General features: G+C 34.3%; 1 protein-coding gene across 1 annotated transcript; it reads left to right on the top strand.

Moving 5' to 3' along the window:
* The first annotated feature begins 14,608 nt into the window (after positions 1-14,608).
* On the top strand, positions 14,609-18,491 carry LOC114377964 (organelle RRM domain-containing protein 2, mitochondrial-like). The gene is made up of 4 exons (XM_028336456.1): positions 14,609-14,864; positions 17,105-17,173; positions 17,308-17,414; positions 18,028-18,491. The coding sequence occupies exons 1-4, from the start codon at positions 14,702-14,704 to the stop codon at positions 18,124-18,126; spliced, it is 438 nt and encodes a 145-aa protein (XP_028192257.1). The 5' UTR covers positions 14,609-14,701; the 3' UTR covers positions 18,127-18,491.
* Positions 18,492-19,243: the final 752 nt, after the last annotated feature.

The raw sequence follows: 19,243 nt of genomic DNA, 5'->3' as shown, positions 1-19,243 counted from the left end.
CCTCGTCAAGCATGGTAGTTGTCTTTAGAAGGGAAGAAAGAGCCTCTTCAATAGAACTCTTCTCCTTCAATAGATCGGCTTTCTCTTGAATAAGAGCCTTAACCTTTTTTCTCCTTAATGAGAAGTTGGTTGTTCAAAGTTGTGGTTGTCTTCCTACTCTCCACCAAATCTTTCATAGCCTCGTTGAATTTTTTATTCAAGTTCTCCATGTCTGGGAACAATTTCTCATTCTCTACAGACTTGGCAGAGATCAACTTCTCATGATCAATGATTTTTTGTTGAAGAATTTTGATGATACCAAGTTTTGCGGTTGTTGTCGGGTTTTTCCCATTAAGAGCATTAATCATTTTCTTCCTCTCTTTGGCACTCAACTTCAATCTCACTTCCACATCAACAAATTTAAGCCTCAAGTGGCGAATCAAAGATAGTGCTCAAAAGAGGGATGCCCTTGATGCATCCATGCTCTCATCTACCCCAACAAAATCCATCATCTTAGAATTAAACCTGCTAAGTAACTTGTTAATTGGCATGAGTTAAAGACCTTTGGCATTAGAGTGCCACAACGAGCTAACATGATCCAATGAAGTAACATGGTCAAGATGATGCAAAGGGCCAATCTGATGATGAATCATGATGGCCCTCCACCTCTTAAAGGGATTCACGTCCCCTAAAAAATGCCTAAGTTTTAGAACAAATAGAGGAACCTTCAAGACTTAAAATATCAAACTAGATAGAAGGAGTTTAAAAACCTTGCCCTTGGGTAGGGGAACTGCAGTCTTTAGAGTCAACGTTGTAGGAGTTGAAGTCAGCTTCTCCACATTTGTGGAACTACCCAAATCGACTACATCACCACCATTAGTAGTGGTCTTCTCAATATTTGGCTTTGAGGGGATTTGTTTTCTTAGGAATGAATCAATAGCGCCACAACCTTCAGTAGTGATCTTTTTGGCATCCGACCTCAAAGAGGTTTGTTTTTTAAGGGTTTTCTCCTTTGGGCCTTTAACTTTGTCAAAATCCACCAGATGAATGACTTTGGTCATCTTTGCAACCTTATCCTTTGGTCGATCGCCTTTACCACCTGATGTTTCGACCTTCTTATCAACACGCTTTCTTTTCTTCAATTTAATTTAGCTAGATTGGCAACAACAAGAAGGGCACTTTCCTTTTCGATCTTCGCTATCTAGGCCTGTATCTTCCAGAAATTGAAGCCTTTCACGATATATGATATAAAAAAGAAGATTTCGGATTAGAAATCACAATTCTATAGAGTAAACACAAGCACAGATTACTACTCACTTGTTAAGGATCCCTCAATGTCGCCAGAATAAGGAAAGTCAAGAACTTCTTTAATATTCATTCTCCTCAGAAACTTATCAATTATGACGATATCCCGCCTTCCCTCAAAAAATAACAATTGATGAGCCTAGGATTTAAACCTTTGTAGGAACTCTTACCAGTAGAGGTGGAATTCTGTAGTCTTATTGTTCAACTTATAGAAGAGATGTTTATTATCGGAATAGACAGGATTGGGTCTAACCCAGAAAAATTGAGTCTTGAACTTTTTCCAAGATGAGTTGAAAAAAGTGAATAGGAATCCATGAGCACCATTCATGGAAACCTAATTGACCTTACCATCCTCACTCACTTTCACCCAATAAAATAAAAAAAAATGTATTGTTTGTAGGAATGATGTTTAGATAGCAAAAAAGTGTGGAGAAAGCCTTTAGAAAGGCCCAACTATTAGGATGAAGTTGTGTTGGGGCTACATTCATCTCAGATAGAACAACACATTCAAAATCAAAAAATAGAAAAGTTATGTTTAAATCCTTGGACATGTCCTCGCACAGATATATGAAGTTAGGTTGGCCTTTGTGAGTGTTAAGATAAACCCTCTCACTGGGAAGACAGTGATCGACAACAACCCAATCAGAATTGTTGTCGTAGGTAAGTTTTACCCTTTCCTTCAGGTCGATAATAAATTTAGTGGTCAAGAAGATAGAGGTATAAGTATCGACCTCTCCAAAAACCCAGGTGAATAAAGAGAGGTCAACTAAGGGATACTCTTTCATATTTCCCATTTGTTTAAGACATGTTATTCTAACCCTTTTTGCCTCACGTTTCTTTATCTTCCTACATTTTTTTCCTTTCTCAGTAGCTTCATCCTTTTGCCTTATATGCTCGAAGATGTCAACCTCCTCATCAGGGTTAGATGAAGCGACATTAACCCCATCATCGGTGGCGTTGCTGGCAATAACATTAGCACCAAAGGAAACCTCTGGTCCTCTCATCAAAGCTTGGAAGATGTCCTCATCACAGAGAGGAAGAGAGATAGTGGAGTCGGAAAATGATTATGAATCCTCCCACATATTTGACATCTCCTTCGCAAGTATAAACTTGCTAGGAACAATTAGAGAACTATCTCTGTCAGAACCAGAACAAGACATGGTGAAAAAGAAAAAGAAAAAAATGAAGAAGCTAGAAACTCGAAGAAACTAGAGTGAAGCGTACCTAGGTGAGAATAGCGAACCCAAGGAAGAATAGAGTATAGCCAAGCAAGGAGAAGAAAAGAACCCAATCTCCACCAACAAATCTCCCTCTTAGACTCACAATAGCCAAGGAAGAAAGGGAATGCATGAAGAAGAAGTGAGAACAAAAGTAGGGAAACATGGGAAGAGGAAGAGACCGATGGGTTTATATAGTTCTTGAAAATCCTAAACGAAGCTTTCCAACTCCTTACTGTGAGTTATGATCCAGAAGGTTACGAACAATCATAAGGGGTGCGAACACCAAAATGACATGAAAAACAAAACACCACTATAGAGGTTTAACTCTGTTGTCGTTTGGGGTTTTATGGCTTTACACAAAAAGACATGTTTGTCCCTCTCCACAAACAACATGCTATATGTCATGTCTGAAAATATTTCTTGGGATATCGTGCCCCAAAATTAAAAGTCATGCTCACCTTGTCCAAAAAACTCTCGCCTTGATCAAACAAAAATGTCATATTGGTTGACTAAAGTCAAAACCCTTAGATCCTACTCTTCACATCAGTTGACTATAATCATAACCCTTGGATCTCACTCTTCATGAAAATAGGTCGGTCATGATGTTTGGCTATCCAAAACCATATTGATGACTTCATCTAGTCAGCCACACTAAAACACTTCAATAACAAGTTGACCCATCTTTAAAGAAGTATACTTGCAACTCATGTTCCTTTTCGAGCTCTTATGTCTATTCTAGACTCAAAACTTGGGGGGGGAGGGCTTGTGTACTAGGTCCCACTATAGGTCAATTATTGGTCGACCCACGACCGCCACTACCACAACCTTAATCGAACTCCACTACCCAGCAGTGGTCCTAGTAGATCACGCTGATAGTTACCAACTTGGTAATGTTCCTCATCTATTAATAGAGACAGAGTAGTAGAGATAGATAAGTAACATTCATATTCTCATTATACTCACTAAAATCATAAATTGACTTAAGCATTAGAGTCCCTTTTTGATGTAGCTCCATGTAGAGCTTGTAGCCCTTGGATCTTCTTCATCAACGGAGTCCTTTGCTTCTTGAAGATCAAAGACAGCGGAATGGAGAAGGAGGAAAGGTGATTGAAGACGTCACTTCAAAGAGAAGATGAGTCAAGAACAAGCTCACCACCATATGAAGTCATGGATAAAATCTTAAAGGTTGGAGAAGTTGAATGGAGGGAGAGGGAGAGAAGGCCACAAAATTTATGCCTCAAATGAGGTTTGAACTTTGAAGTGTAATTTCTCAAATGGCAAAAGTTGAAAAAATACATAGACAAGGCTCTTATTTATAGCCTAAGTGTCACAAAATTGGAGGGAAATTTCAATTTCTATTCAAATTTCACTTTGAATTTGAATTTATGGAACCAAATTTGGAGCCAAAATTTCACTAATTATGATTAGTGAATTTCAGCTATGGTTCAGCCCAGTAATCCAAGATCAATTCCAAGATTCTCCACTAAGTGTGCTTAGGTGTCATGAGACATGTAAAGCATGAAGGACATTCACAAAGTGTGACTATATGATGTGGCAATGGGGTGTAGCAAGCAAATTCTCACCTCCCCCTTAGTCTGGTCCAAAATTTAATTGGATTGGGCTTCTCCCAATTCAATTAAATGTCTCTCCCACCACAAACATCAAATAGTGCACTCGATGCATGTGAAATTACAAAACTACCCCTAATACAAAAACTAGTCTAGGTGCCTTAAAATACAAGGGCTGAAAAATCCTACATTACTAGGGTACCCTCCCTACACCATGGAGCCCTAAATACAAGGTCCAAAAATAATGAAACCCTAATCTAATATGTACAAAGATAAGTGGGCTCATATTTAACCCATGGGCCCAAAACCTACCCAAAGGCTCATGAGAACCCTAAGGCCTTCTCCTTCATCTCTGGTCTAATCTTCTTGGAGTCTTCTATCTAATGCCCTTGGGGGGTAGGATTGCATCACTTTTCAAGTACTCCCTCCCCCCAATAGAGAATGAGCATAGACAAAGAAGAGGAAGATCAATCAGGTCGAAACACTTCAAGAGTGGTAAGAACATGTTCCTTTTGATGGAGTTGCCCGTCTAACCAAGTTTCTTTTTCTTCATCCACAAGAGTTGAATCCAAGACCTTACCTAAGAAGATCAAACTTATTAACACTTCAATTAATGACTTAGTGTGCATTTCCTTTACTGGTTGCTCAACTTTCAAAGCATCCCAGCAAAGGAGTATGTCTCTAGTTGGATTGGATTCAATGAACCTTTGGAGCCTCCGAACCTCAAAACAAACTTAGAGCATGTTTGAGTTCCAATTTAAGTTATGATGACATGTGTTCCCATGGACATTTGAAAGGCAAACACAAATGATAGTCTTTGGATCCATTGGCAAACATAATTTTGGGAGGTGCAAATGTTTAATCAAACATGCACTTATTGGTAATAGTAGTCTTTTGTATTTCACCGTATTCAAGAAAATATTTAGAGTTTGGTTTTAAAAAGAAAGAGATGATTTTTTTTATTATTTTTAATAAATGTTTTAATTTATTGTTTTTAAAATAAATAAATAAAATAATATCTTAGCATAAATTTAATATCTTTTTTATTTTTATAAATTAGTCAACTTTTTAATTTAATTTTAATGTAATAGAAATTATAAAATTCAATAATTTTATCATGGAAATGACCCATTTGAAGTGAGTGGGGTGTATTTTAGATGATAAAATACAATAATAACAATTATTAATTAAAAAATTAATAATTGATCTTGTAATTATATTTAAATTTTATTATATATGAATTTGATTTTTTTTATACAAGAAGGAAAAAAAAAAGTCAAACTAGCCTATACTAGTTGAGTCAATTAGATATGAATGTCAGTTATGTTTTGATTGAGAAGAAGAGAAGAAAATGAAATAAAATCAAGAAGAAATATTTGGATTAAAGTAAAAAAAAAAAAGTGTAGAATCCACACTAAATAGTGAAATTTTCTCTTCAATTTATAGCAATCAAACCATGGGTAAAACAACAACAAGTGGGACTGCAAATTCCACATAAACAAACTACATATGTGCTCCCAAACTAACCAGCAAGCTTGTCTACCACTTGATTTGCACTGCGAGAGATATGTCTTAAGGTGACCTCCCTAGGCTGACAAAGAAGGTCATTATTCTCAAAAATTATTTATGTGTGCATATGCATTTGTGCTTCATCATTATCCATATGATCAACAACATTGAAAACATTTAGGCAATCAATCTCACATTGAAGCACCCTATTCCGCAACCTCCATACATGTTGGATACCTACCTTTAAGGCTAAAAGTTCATCATAGAAGGAACACCAGGACCAAAAAATCTAGCAAAGCCAAATATTCACTCCCCTTAAGATTCACGAAGCACTCCTCCTCCTCCCATGGCATTATGAGACAACCACGCTTCATCAGTATTAAGCTTCATGAAAGGATGCTTAGGTGATTTCCAAACCTCAACTAATGGTCTAGATGTCTTCAAGAAATATGATTATAGGTCAATAGTTGTATGTTTGATCATATTGCACACATGTTTAATTCTCCACAAGTTGTCCTAAAAAACAACATTGTTTCTTGTTGTTCAATTGAGGGGGGTAAACACCGAGATGATCTATGTTGATGGGCCATGAGCAACCATACAATGAGCTTGACACCGCACTTTAACCCAAAACCTTAAGGCTCAAGTTTATGGGTCTTATTCCTACTTATATGGGTGCTCAACCTTTTCTTATTCCTACTCAATGTGAGACTTCACCTCACACTTGTATTCCAACATTTCTTTATTTCCACAAACACCAAATTGTGGCAAGAAGAGAAGATGCCAAATTATAAGATAAAAATAGTCAAGATCCATGTTTTCACATTTTGACAAGTCAATAATGTAGTTTATGTGAATCCCATATAAAGCCAAACCTCTATGGAATGGGGGTACTCCCTCAAAGCATGGAGAATGGATTATCACAATTCTCAATCATTCTCTTATCAATAATTGTGAGTGTAATTTATTCCTTTAAAATGTAGGTTTTTATTTTATGAGTCAAATCCTTTTACCATACATATCATTTTTAAGGAAAAAAAATAAGGTTTGTTTAATTAGTATTTTACTTTTTTAGTATAATTACATTTTAGTATATTATATAGGATGCGAGATAAAATTATTCTACAAGTAAATTTAAAATAATTATTTTTCTCTCTTTATCTTCTTAAGTTGCTCTCTCAAATCTCCCCTTGTCTTGCCCAAGTCCACATTTTAATAGATAAATGCATTGTGGACTAGTATGATGTCGTGGGACTTGAATGTGGCACATTTGAGGTTAGGTTAGCAACATAACTTTAAATGAGTTGTGTCGTGGCTTTAAATTTCCTAACACTGCAATATAAATAACTATATTATGGTCTAGTACGATCATGTCAGATGAAGATGACGCAGTGAGGTTGGTTGTGAGAGTTATAGATTGCCCTATTATTGCTTTCATCTGGATAGAAAAAGAGAACTTTTTTACAGGGTGTTTTTTAAAAGGTTTAAATATGCTTTTGTCCTTACAAGTTAGCATTTTTTTTTAATTTTTTGTCAATGTAACTTTATTTTTCTAATTTTAGTCCTTTTAAGTTTGTGTCTTTTCAATTTTGATCCCTATTAGATATCTTGCTCATTTTTAGTTCTTGTAAGTTTGTGTTTTTCCAATTTTGATCCCTATAAGTGGGAACTTATGGGGACTATAAATGAAAAAAAATTAGAATCTTTTCAGGACCAAAATTGGAAAAATGCAAACTTATTGCAGGGACTAAAAATGAGCAAAATATCTTATAGGGGCTAAAATTGGGAAAATGTCAACTTACAAGAACTAAAATTAAAAAATTGAATTTACAGGGATCAAAAATGAAAAAGTTTTAACTTACGGGGACCAAAAACATATTTAATCCTTTTAATAAACAATTTACCCAAAGAGTGTAATTTGGAAACAATTTACATGACATAGGTTGTTTTTGTCACGTAAGAAGTGAGAGGCACCACCCTAAATGATACTTTTTTCTGGTGAAGTAAGGAAAGCAACAAGTAGAGACTCATCTGAGAGATTATAACTATTAGTCATTGTTAAATATTGTTACCTAAGAGGAGATGGGATTTACAATCAGAGTGATACCACAATTCTTTAGAATGAGGGCAATCTTGCACAACATGAAGGATATCCTCTATTGGATAGGAGCATTGAGGACAAGTAGTAGATTGGGCTAATCTACAACAATGGCGAAGCTCATTAGTAGGAAGAGCTTGGTGAAAAATTTGCCAAAGAAAGAAAAAAACTTTTATTGGTGTTGAAAGATGCCAGATCTTTTTCTAATAAGGTTGTTCTTCCAAAGGATTGAGACTCATCTACCATTTAAAAGCTAAGGCCGAGGAGTATTGACCAGAATTATCTCCTCCCCTAAATGATAGTGTCCTTTCCATTTAAACCATAAGGAATATTAAGACCAAGAATCACGGTGTGAATATTACTAGGAACTGGAATTCGAAATAAATCTAGATTCCAAGCTCCATCTGCACATAGATCAACAACTTTCATATGTGTGCCACTTATGTGGACATAAAATACCAAATTACATAAGGGACCAACAACTATACACTCTGAAAACCAGAAGTAAGATTGGTCATCCCTTGAATGAGGTTGAAATCCCTCTCTAAGAACTTCAACAGCTTACTGAATGTTGTTCCAAACATATAAAGCTTCATAGGAATAATGAACATTAAGGATGACACTTTTAACAATTATTTATGCTAAAACACTTGAACCCAAGGCTTCTCACTTGCATGCAAAAGTTGTGATGCGTAAAAATAATACTCTTACAAGGACAAGTGTACCTTACATAGTAGTAACAGTGGACTAAAAGTCTAGTTATCAAACCCTAGAGACTAGTTGTATTCCTAAATAATCAAAATGATCAAACTAAACAATTGAGATAATTTAAAAAGAAGATTGAAGTGTTTTTTTGGTTTTTGGTTTTTAAAAGAAAACAAATAAACTATTGCAAAAGAAAGATTTGAGTGATATTAAAAGCAAATAGTGATTATGATTCGCTGGTACCAATTTTTCCCGAATCTCAGTTCTAATGAAGTTCCTTTAATAGTTAATTATCAATTCTCAAAGTCAACCTATAATCAAGGTCGAAGGATACTCTTTGTCTTAAATCAATATCCCAATGATCATGGATATATCAATTTAAGTCAAAGGATATAATCAATTCCATGGAAGATCAATTTAGGATTAACTAATCTATCAAAGATTACCCAAACAATTTGATCATGCAATTTGGTGTAAGAAACTCTCTACCTAGATATACCTAACATACATAGATGATCACCACAGTACATTCAATCAAGCATAGGATTGATAAGTTCCCAATTAAACAATAAGAATAAGAAAGAGAATTAATTAACATAAAACATTGAGGAAATTCATTAATAACAAAGAAAGTGGCACAATTGGACAGTTACATCATAACTCCTAGACTTGGGTGACTAGTCGCTTATGATTAAAGCAAAAGTAGAAAGCCTATAAGAAATTAGCATAGACATACCACAAGGGAAGAATGATGATCACGATCCATCCTCGTGTTGTTGCCTATGCCTTACAACCTTCAAAAGTGCTCTCAAATTCGAAAATATGATAAAAGGTACTCAAGATACAAGGTATAACCCCTATTTATAATATCACAAAAGATGCCAATTAGAAAAGGTGCATTACAACCATGATGAAATCCACCACGACTATGGTAAAAAAAGTCATGACGCTGAAGCTCCGGGGCATTGTGGATTGACTATGACCTTCATGATTTGACTAACACTGTGATGAAATTTACCATGTCCGTTTTTGGAAGGTCGATGTTGTTCTAGAGGGAAATTATGCTTTTGCCATGGTCGTGTTTCTTACCACAACCGTGATAATGTACCATAGCTATTATCAAGTATAGAGTCTTCAAATCTTCATAAAATCATGTAATTTCCAACCCTTTCACTTAATCAAGTGGTTATACTCCTGCAATAAAAAATTAGTGTCCAAACGTAAGCTATGCCATAAAAATGCATGTAAATGACACAAACTCACACAAAATATCATTAAAAAATGATTTATCAAGTTTCCATATCAATTTTCCTAACAACACAACATTTGTCATTCTAGTGTCATGAATGCCTAGGCCGCTTGAGTTCTTCAGCTTAGTGATGGTTTGCCACTTCACCAAGTTCTGGTTCCTCGAGGACAAGCCTTTTGACCAAAGGAAAAAAAACTTGGTATATTTGGTTATGAAATAAAATACAAAAATAAAATATAGATAATGATATAAATTTGTTGTTTGATTGAAAAGAAAGATGATGAAAAAAACAAGAGAAAGTTGAGTTTTAGGAATAAAAACCATTTTGTCAGAAAAGAAGAAATAAAAAGTCACAATTTCATTTCTTCTCTTTTTTCAATTTAAAGTATTTTTTTCTTTTCCATTTGTGTACAAGTATTTTTTTTAATTATAAAATATAGGCATAAAAATTATTATGAGAAATTGTTTTCTTTTATAATTGACCTTGTAAGGGAAATATTAATTTCACTCAATCCAATAAGAATACTAAAAAAGATTGGGGTATATTTAAGAGTTGAGATTAAAAAAAATGCCTCATGTTTTTAAAATAAAAAATATTAAGCTAACATAAATTTATTATCTTATTTTTATTTATTATATAAATATTAGGAATCTTTCTTTAACATGAAAACAAAAGAAAATCATTTATTTTCTAAAATTCCTCTCATGAAAGATAAATTTAAGATGAAATATATTTTTAGCCCCTTAAAATATTTTTAAAATATTAGTTTTAGTTTTTGTAAAAATTTATATATTTAAGTCTTTATATTTTAATAGAAATATGTAGTTAATTTTTAATGATTGGTGAAAGATTAAAATCATATCATCTTTTAATAATCACTATAATTAAGGTTTTAAACTTCTTAGTGAGACCTCAAACTATTTTAACTAATGTATAAATTTAATAATTTTATAAAAAAATTTAATAAATGATTAACAAATTTGTTGGACAAGTGGCCTCAATAACTTAAGAGGAAGGTGAATTAAATTTTAAAAAATTCCCCATTAACAAATTTTAACCCCTTTTTTTAAATGATATATGATAGGCTCAGAATGCAGAAGAAGAAGAAGAAGAAGAAGAAGCAATCAATTTAACAATGTTCTTTTAAATGCGCAAGAGAAAGTAAACTGCAGTAAAATAACTAAGATAAGGGAAGAGAGAAATGCAAACTCAATTTATTATGGTTCGGCCACTTTCCGTACCTATGTCCAGTCCTCAAGCAACCCACTTGAGATTTTCCACTATCTCTGTAAATCCTTTACAGACTTTGAACACACCTTGGGATCCCTCACCCTTGTGTTCAAGATTCTCACAATCCAAGAGACACACTATCTCTTGATTACAATTGAGATCAAGAGATGAACAAAAAGATATCTCTCCTTTAAAGTAGATGATACAAATTGAAGATCCTAAAAGAATTCTCAATAGATTTGCAAGTGTTTGACCAATAGTTGTTGAGAGAGGATTTGACAATTAAGTTCTCTTTCATACTCTTTCTCTTACTTTTCGAAGTGAGACACACATATATATAGGCCCATTGTGCCTTTTCAAAATGGTTTGAAGAAATGTGTCTTTTCAAAACTCTTTCTCTTTCAAACTGCAGTTATATTTTTTAAGGGCCATGACTTTTCAAAGTGTTTTCTGAAGTGTCGTTACTAGTAATTGATTATAAACATTTGGTAATCGATTACAAGATTTAAAATTCAAATTTCAAAACCCTTTTGAAAATCTCATTTGAAATCTTGTCTCTGGTAATCGATTATAATGCTCGGTAGTCGATTACCGGTAGTCGATTACCAGTGCCTTGATTTGTTTGAAAATAACTGTTTGAGGCCAAAACTAATCAATCAGTGAGATTCTTTTAACAAATAAACTAAGGCCTTATCTTTTTCTTGATCTTGTTTGTTTGACCTTGAAGCAATCTCTGTTTGCTTAACCTTGAATGTTTGTTGAAACAATCTTGTTTGATTATACTTTGGCATCATCAAAATCTTGTATTCATATATTCATATTCTCCCTTTTTTATGATAACAACCATTATCAAGTAAATTCTTTTTGGCATCATCAAAACCTGCATGATTCACAACATTTTCACATCAAGTTGTTGGTTTGAGTGATATTGAATTCGAATGTCATAACCAAGGTTTCAAGTTCGACTTGTGGGTGAAAAAATATGGTTGACAAGAAAGACTCTATTTAAGTTGACCAAATAGATTCTTTGGTGGAAATTAGTCATTGACAAAGTTGATAGATACTTCTCACCAATGTTATGGTAACATAAAAATAGTTTTGTAAAACTTAAAAGTGTTTAATAACTATGCACTATCTATTTATGGGCTAGCTTATGCTAGTTGTCTATCTGAGAATTTTGAACTCTCTAGACTTGCTTAAGCTTGTCACATTGGGGGCTCGCTTAAGCGCTCCCTACAAGTAGAAAATTTATGGCTTTATATGCGTGCTTAAGCAAGCCATGTACGAGCAAACTTAAGCTAGTTATATTGGGGCATACTACGAGATAAGCCCACGTCTAAAAAAAAGCCCAGATTTAATAACTATAAAAGGAGACTTTTAACCATACTTAATTTATTATATTCTTATGCATGCATTCATCGAGGTTAGAGAGAAAAGTATGTGACAATGTTCATGCTTTGGGTTCCCTCTTCATCAAATCTTGTTTCTCCCATGGCTATGAGTATGTAAGTTCTTCATTTTTTGGGGTTTAATGTAAATTGGACCTATTTTCATGTAATTGGTATGCTTGTTTCTATTCAATAAAAGTATTGTTATTTCTCTTTTTCCATACTTGATGCTTGTTTTTAGTTTGATAAACTATTTACATTATTATATGACTTCCATTGTAATTAGGAAATTCTTTTGAATTGTAAACTAAAGAAGGAAACCAATCATTTTTATCCCTAGGAATAGGGTAAAAAAGATTGATCATTGCTAAAACTACTTTTTTTTAGTGCAAGTACCTTGATTACACTAATTCAAGAAATGAATAATGGAATCAAGAAACTTAGGTTCTTTCCCTTAAGGTATTGAAGCTTGAATACATTCTTGGGTTGATGAAAACATAGACTTAATTGAATAGAAAGAAATAGGGATTGCATGTTTGGAAGTCTAATGAAGTTAAACCCCAGTGATTTCATTCATTTGATTTAGATCACATTTCTACACTCACCAAGTGTTTAATAAAATCCAAAATTTTTACTTTTCTTATTTTTTTATGCAATTGTCTTTTAATTTTGGTTTCTTAATTACTCAATTCTTGTAGTATATAATTTTACTATTAATTATCCAATTATTGCATAAGTTCCTATGGAGACTGTACTTTACTCATCCTAACAAGTTATATCTACCCGAGCATCTTTGCATCTTTCATGGTTAGGAGAAGCTTAAGTGCAAGGTGGCATCTATAAACAATCATTTTAGAACCCACCAAGTAGAATCTAAAATTTTCAAATGCATAGACCACCACAAGCAATTTTTTCTCAAACACATCATAATTTGCTTGAGCACCATTTAGAGTCTTGCTGACATAATATATTGCATGAACCTTGTTGTTCATCGTCTGCCCCCAACACAACTCCAATGGCGTGATCACTAGCATCACAAAAGATTTCAAAAGGGAAGGTCCCAATCTGAAGTTTGGAGGATAGGAGCTAAAATTAAATTGTATATCTTTCACCAGTAGATTAGACCATGGCTTAGAAATTTTAAAGAAATCTCTAATGACGCACCGGTAGAAGCCGACATGCCAAAGGAATCTTTTAAAAACTTCCACATTTGTAGGTGGCAGCAAATTTTGAAGACTAGGTGCCCAAGTATAATCCCTTTTCTTGTATCATGAAATAACATTTCTCCCAATTAAGTGCTAGAATCACCTCTATACATCTCTGCAAAACTTTAGATAGATTGAGGAATCATTTGTCAAAGTTAGTGCTCTAAACAAAATAGTCATCCATGAACACCTTCATCAAAGTTATTGTTCTAACCTCGAGCTGTGTTATCTAATCCACAAAAAGGTTTTAACAAAATGTTTCTTTTAACCATGGTTTGTTATGTGTTTAAGTTTGTTAGGACACTACTTTTAAGATGATACTCTAGTTTTAGAAAGATTTGTGATTTTTTTACAAATACAATTCAACCCCCTTCTTGTGTTTTCCTATGTTCTACGATTTAACACTGAGCTCAAAAGTTTCATTCTCAACCATCTCAAACCACTCGATCCTTATTAAGTTATATCTTTATCCACATACTTAATTTTCTTAATTGCTTACCTCTTTCAATCCTTTCTTTTCATCTTTGTTTATACATTCAATTTCAATATTTGTTAAAAGTTAAGCATTATTAACTCAATTCATTCATTTCATTAAATTACTACAATCCATTTCAATGTTTAGTTTACTATTTATTTTCCATTGAAAAATATGTAAACTCAAACTGAAACTATCAACATGTCATTGATACTTATAGAATTGGACTTAAATAGCTTAAACAAGATTTCAAATATTCTTTTTAAAAAAAGGTTTCAAATATTCTTAACGGGAAAGCCTATCATGACAATTACATATGACTACAATAATAATTATGTCAGTAACAAATTCGTTCCTTTGTTATGTAGACTTATTTTATAGACGACAGTGATAGACGAAAATTAACGGATAAAGAATTAACAGTTAGATATATTTATCACACTCTCTTTGTACTTATAGAAACTAAACTAACTCTTTTGTATTTTTATCTTTGAGAGACACATTAACAATAAATTACATACTTAAAACAAAATTGACTATTTACCTAAAAAAAAATCCCAAACCCCAGCCCAACGCTCCCGAATTGCCAAACTTGGTTCCAAGTACCAAGTACAACACCAAAGTCCATCTTAGTAATTTCACCAAATTTTCTTATACTATAAAAGCCAACGGGCTCCACTGTGCACATATTCCTTGGTCATTCCTCCCTCGCCACTTTCTTCCTAATTCTCTCAATAAGGGTTTTACTTTTTTGCTTAAACCCGCGGCCATGGCGACGAGGGCAGCAGTGGCGGCGCCGCGCGTTTTTCGGCGGTTTTTCTGCACAAACTCAGCCTCTCCTTCTTTCCCCTTCGTTCCTACGCCGCCTCCTGGCGCCACCCCCACTCCAACTCGACCCACGGCGGAGCCCAACCCCAACCTCTTCGTCTCTGGTCTCTCTCAATTTTCTTTTACTGATAGTTAAATTAAATTATTTTTTAATTTGTTATTGTTGTTGTTTATTGATTTGACGACAGTAAAAAGTTCTGGACTTGTTGTCGTCTGGTACTGTATAATTAGTATAACCACTAACTACATTAGTTAAGAAATTAAAAGTAGAAATATTTGTATTTAGATGCGTATTATCCGTGAAGCTAGCGAATGCTAGCAAATGGAGTCCTGGATTAGCTGCTGCTTGTGAAGTATGGAAGGAGATCGAATTTGAATTCCAAGCAATGGATACTTTGTAAGCAGAGAATTAATTGCAATTAAACTCGGTCCAATCTTTTCCTAAAAGGATTGAGTCGAATACAATACTACAATACAAAGATACTTATTATATAAAAATATATGTTCATGATTTTTTGGGTTCTCCTATGATTCTTACAGTAAATACTTTCTCCTTTTTACTTCCTTAACCAGTGCGCTTAGGCGTTATTGAATTGTGAGTTGAATGCGTGTGTTTTGATGTAGTTCTGGGTGGTTTAGGTTTTGAAGAGGTTAAGGTTTGGAGTATATTTTCTCGTTTAACTTTAATCGTCTATTCTTGTCATTGGTGACTCCGAATTTTAAAAGCGGCTTGATTGTGTCTTTTGCAATACTGGCAACTTAACTTAAACAGCTTAAGCTTTATATAAAAAAAAAAAAAAAAAACTTTAACAGCTTAAGTTTTTTTTCCCTCTACATATGAATCTATTTTCTTTATAAGTTAATGTTTTAGAAGCTATAAAATAGGTGAGTTGTTGTCTTGTGTTGATATGCTTTTTTATGTTACTATAACATTGTTATGATTCCCTCTCTCCCCTTACACACACACAAACAGAACCCTTACACTGGCGAAGTAGGCTATATAGTATATACTATCTCTGGACTCCAAGACAGAGACAGATTGTCGCATATGAAACATTTCTGGTGAAGGAGCAATGTGAGATGATGTATCAGTCCACAAAATGCAATTTTTGTTATTAGTTTTAAGCACTGAATAAATGAATTGACCTTGAAAAGAGCTTTTGCGAAATCTGTTTGTGAAGTAAAAGGTTTGGTGGTAGGAATAAAGAGTGAGAAACTGAAGGAATGATTAACTAGAAAAAACACTGTAAGAGTTGAAAGTTGAAACTCTTCTATCTGAATTGGTTTAGAGACCAATAGGGGTAAGTAGAAACTAAAGGGGCTGTAATATGGTGGATCTCCCTCAGCTGGTTTTCTGGTATTAGGTCGCAGTGCTGGCAGATTTGGTGGATCTCCCTAACTTGTTGTGTTTGGCACCATAGAAATAGGATCGTGTTCTCAAATGACAGTTTCAACAATAACAAACTGATGGAGGATGTTCTATTTTTTTGCTAGACATGGCTCAAAAACCTGGAAAAAGGATTTGACATACCTTTCCACTACTGGTCCAGTAATATCAGGGATGGATTTTGTAAGCTGGGGGGATTAGTATGTAGATAATGGGTAGTATTGCACCAAATGTTGAGTCAGATTTATGGTTACTTAATTCTTGCTATTCAGCTTGTATTAGGACACCATATTTCTGCATATTTTGGTGTTGTTTTGTAAATACAACAGTAGTACCCCTTGTACTGCTTTTCTAATATAATATATTAATACTTTTGCTAATAAAAAAAGGGGCTGTAATGTGTAAATTGTGTAATAGATGAGTTGGTGTAGAGACTATAGAGATGATATATGCTAGAGAAAGCCTCTAAAGAAAGGAAAACTTCTAAATCCCTGCCCAAATTTATGCTCAGAACATGATCACTACCATCAACCAATCTAAATCAAAGAAACATTTTCCTTAAAAAACAAACTCAGTGCCTAGAACGAGTTGCATTGATTGGTCACTGATTTGCTTTGCTGGCATCCTACCCATTTTGATATAATACACACTGGCTCTAATTATTTGGTTTGCTGACTCAAGAATAAGCAGTAAAGCACTGTAAATTTAAATCCACCAATACATTGCTTTTAAATTTTGATGCTCCAAATTCCCAGGACTGAATGCCCCTTCATTTTTGCTCTTTGGAAATGCCATAGATCTTACAATTGTCTCTTGTAATTCCCCCCTCCCCCACAAATTGTTAGATCAAAGCCTTTTTCACATGCAATGTGTCAGCAGTTTGGCTAACTCCTTGTCACTTGTATTGTTTAGTTGACTATGTTGATTTTTGATGTATCATTTTATCTTACTTTTTAGGTCTTAGCAAACGTACTACTACAGAAAGGCTTCGAGAGGAGTTTGCAAAGTTTGGTGAAGTTGTTCATGGTTTGTTCTCCATGTCTAAGCATATTTTAACATTGAAATTGCTCATCTATTTATGCTTTTATACTTTGTTGTAATATATTGAAAAATTGAAAATATACTCTGAAACGCAACGGTTTCTTCTTTGCTGTTTTCAGCAAGGGTTGTAACTGATCGAGTCTCAGGTTACTCTAAGGGTTTTGGTTTTGTTCAATATGCTACAATAGAAGAGGCTGCAAAGGGCATTGAAGGCATGGATGGCAAGGTAATCTAAATTAAACCTCAAAGCTTACACCTGATGGGCAGACATGGAAATCTCTTTCAGAACATTGTTTGTCTTGGATTAGTGTCTGATTGTGTATAACTGTATATTCATTCAAAGTAAGATTTCAGTATGACAAACTGAGATAATTATGCATTAAATACCAATGCAGCAGCATAGGTGCACATTAGAAGATGAAAATATTGGTATGAATATTTTAAAAATAATTCCCAGGAATCTAACGTTCCTAAGAATTGTAGGGGTGGGTGGGAATCTAAGATTCTTGAAGGGGAAAGTTTTTCATTAACTATGTCTCTCATTACCAGGAATATCTTACACGGCATATTTACGACATTCTTAGGAAACATAATTCCTAGGAAACATGACTCCATGGGATGAAAGAATATTATGTATACCAGACGTTTAGAGTATCTTCTTTTTAGCCACCCCAAACCTGACCTGGATAAATATGCATAGTTTGACATATCAACTCTAAACTTGAGTTTCACTAACAGTTTTCTGATGTTGTGTGGTTACTTTATGCTTTGGCTTTTCTTACCAAACTTTCTGTGGCTATTCCTGTAATGCTGACTGATATTTCCCCAATGCAATGCAGTTTTTGGACGGTTGGGTTATATTTGCAGAGTATGCGAGACCAAGACCACCACCAGGCCAATCTCTAAATAACAACAGTCCTCAGTATGGCCGGCAGTGATTCCTGTTATTTATCTGAAACATTCTTATGCCTCATTGAACTGGTTGTCTCAATTAGCAATTGCAATTCAAAAAGAGTATTATTTACAAGGGCATGGATGCTCGGGTGATCGTTAATTATCTATATAAGTTCTAGATTATTGTAATGGAAGAATAACTTATGACATTGTTGTAATGCAAGATTTCTCGTTGATAGCCTTGCATATTTTGTTGTTATGGTTACTCCAAAGTAGCTTCCTTTTTGTACTTGAGTATTGATGCCAATGTCTGAACTCAATGGGGTTACTCTGGTCTGATAATCCCTTATACTTGAAACGAGATAAAAATGATTAATTGCCTACGATATATGAACATGTTGTAATATTCTTTTCTGGGAACATCTTATCACTTACAAAAGTGGAGGGACATGTTCTCAGATAGATTTCTTCCTTATCAGGAAGTCTGATAGGAAGTATTGCTTGAACTGTAAAGTTATCCCGGGAGAGAGCTTGACTACCCAACATAGAGTTTTGGTTATGGATGTAAGAATTAGAGATAGGGCAAAGAGAAGAAGTCCTCTGGTAGCACCAAGGATCAAATGGTGGCACTTGAAGGGTGAGAAACAAGGAATCTTCCAACAAAAGATATGGGAGGGTTGGTGTGGACAATCACAAGGAAGTGCAAATGATATGTGGAACAAGATGTCCCAAGAGATTATTAAAGTGGCTAAAGAGACGTTGGGTGAATCTAGAGGTTTTGGACCTAGGGGTAAAAAATCGTGGTGGTGGAATGAAAATGTTCAGAGCAAAGTTAGAGTAAAAAAGAAGTGTTTCAAGGAGTGGTCTAGGTGTAGAAATTCTGAAACTTGTGATAAGTATAAGATAGCTAGAAATGAAACCAAAAAGGCGGTGAGTGAGGCAAGAGCCCAAGCTTTTGACGGACTATACCAAGCTCTAGGAACCAGGGACGGAGAAAGATCTATATATAGGCTCGTAAGGGTAGAGAGAGGAAGACTAGAGATTTGGATCAAGTAAAGTGTGTTAAGGATGAAGAAGGCAAAGTCTTAGTGTATGAAAAAGATATCAAGGAAAGGTGGAAGGCGTATTTTCACAACTTATTTAATGATGGATATGGATATG

This window comes from Glycine soja, chromosome 12 (assembly GCF_004193775.1).
Source record: "Glycine soja cultivar W05 chromosome 12, ASM419377v2, whole genome shotgun sequence".
Taxonomy (NCBI): Eukaryota; Viridiplantae; Streptophyta; class Magnoliopsida; order Fabales; family Fabaceae; genus Glycine; species Glycine soja.
Note: the sequence above shows the minus strand (reverse complement) of the source record. Positions and strands in the feature narration are given on the sequence as shown.

What these genes read in the sequence shown, in the direction of transcription:
- LOC114377964 (XM_028336456.1), top strand. Translation starts at nt 14,702, where the DNA reads ATGGCGACGAGGGCAGCAGTGGCGGCGCCGCGCGTTTTTCGGCGGTTT. An exon ending in CCCCAACCTCTTCGTCTCTG is followed by an intron (nt 14,865 to 17,104) that starts GTCTCTCTCAAT and finishes CTTACTTTTTAG; the next exon opens with GTCTTAGCAAACGTACTACT. An exon ending in TTGAAGGCATGGATGGCAAG is followed by an intron (nt 17,415 to 18,027) that starts GTAATCTAAATT and finishes AATGCAATGCAG; the next exon opens with TTTTTGGACGGTTGGGTTAT.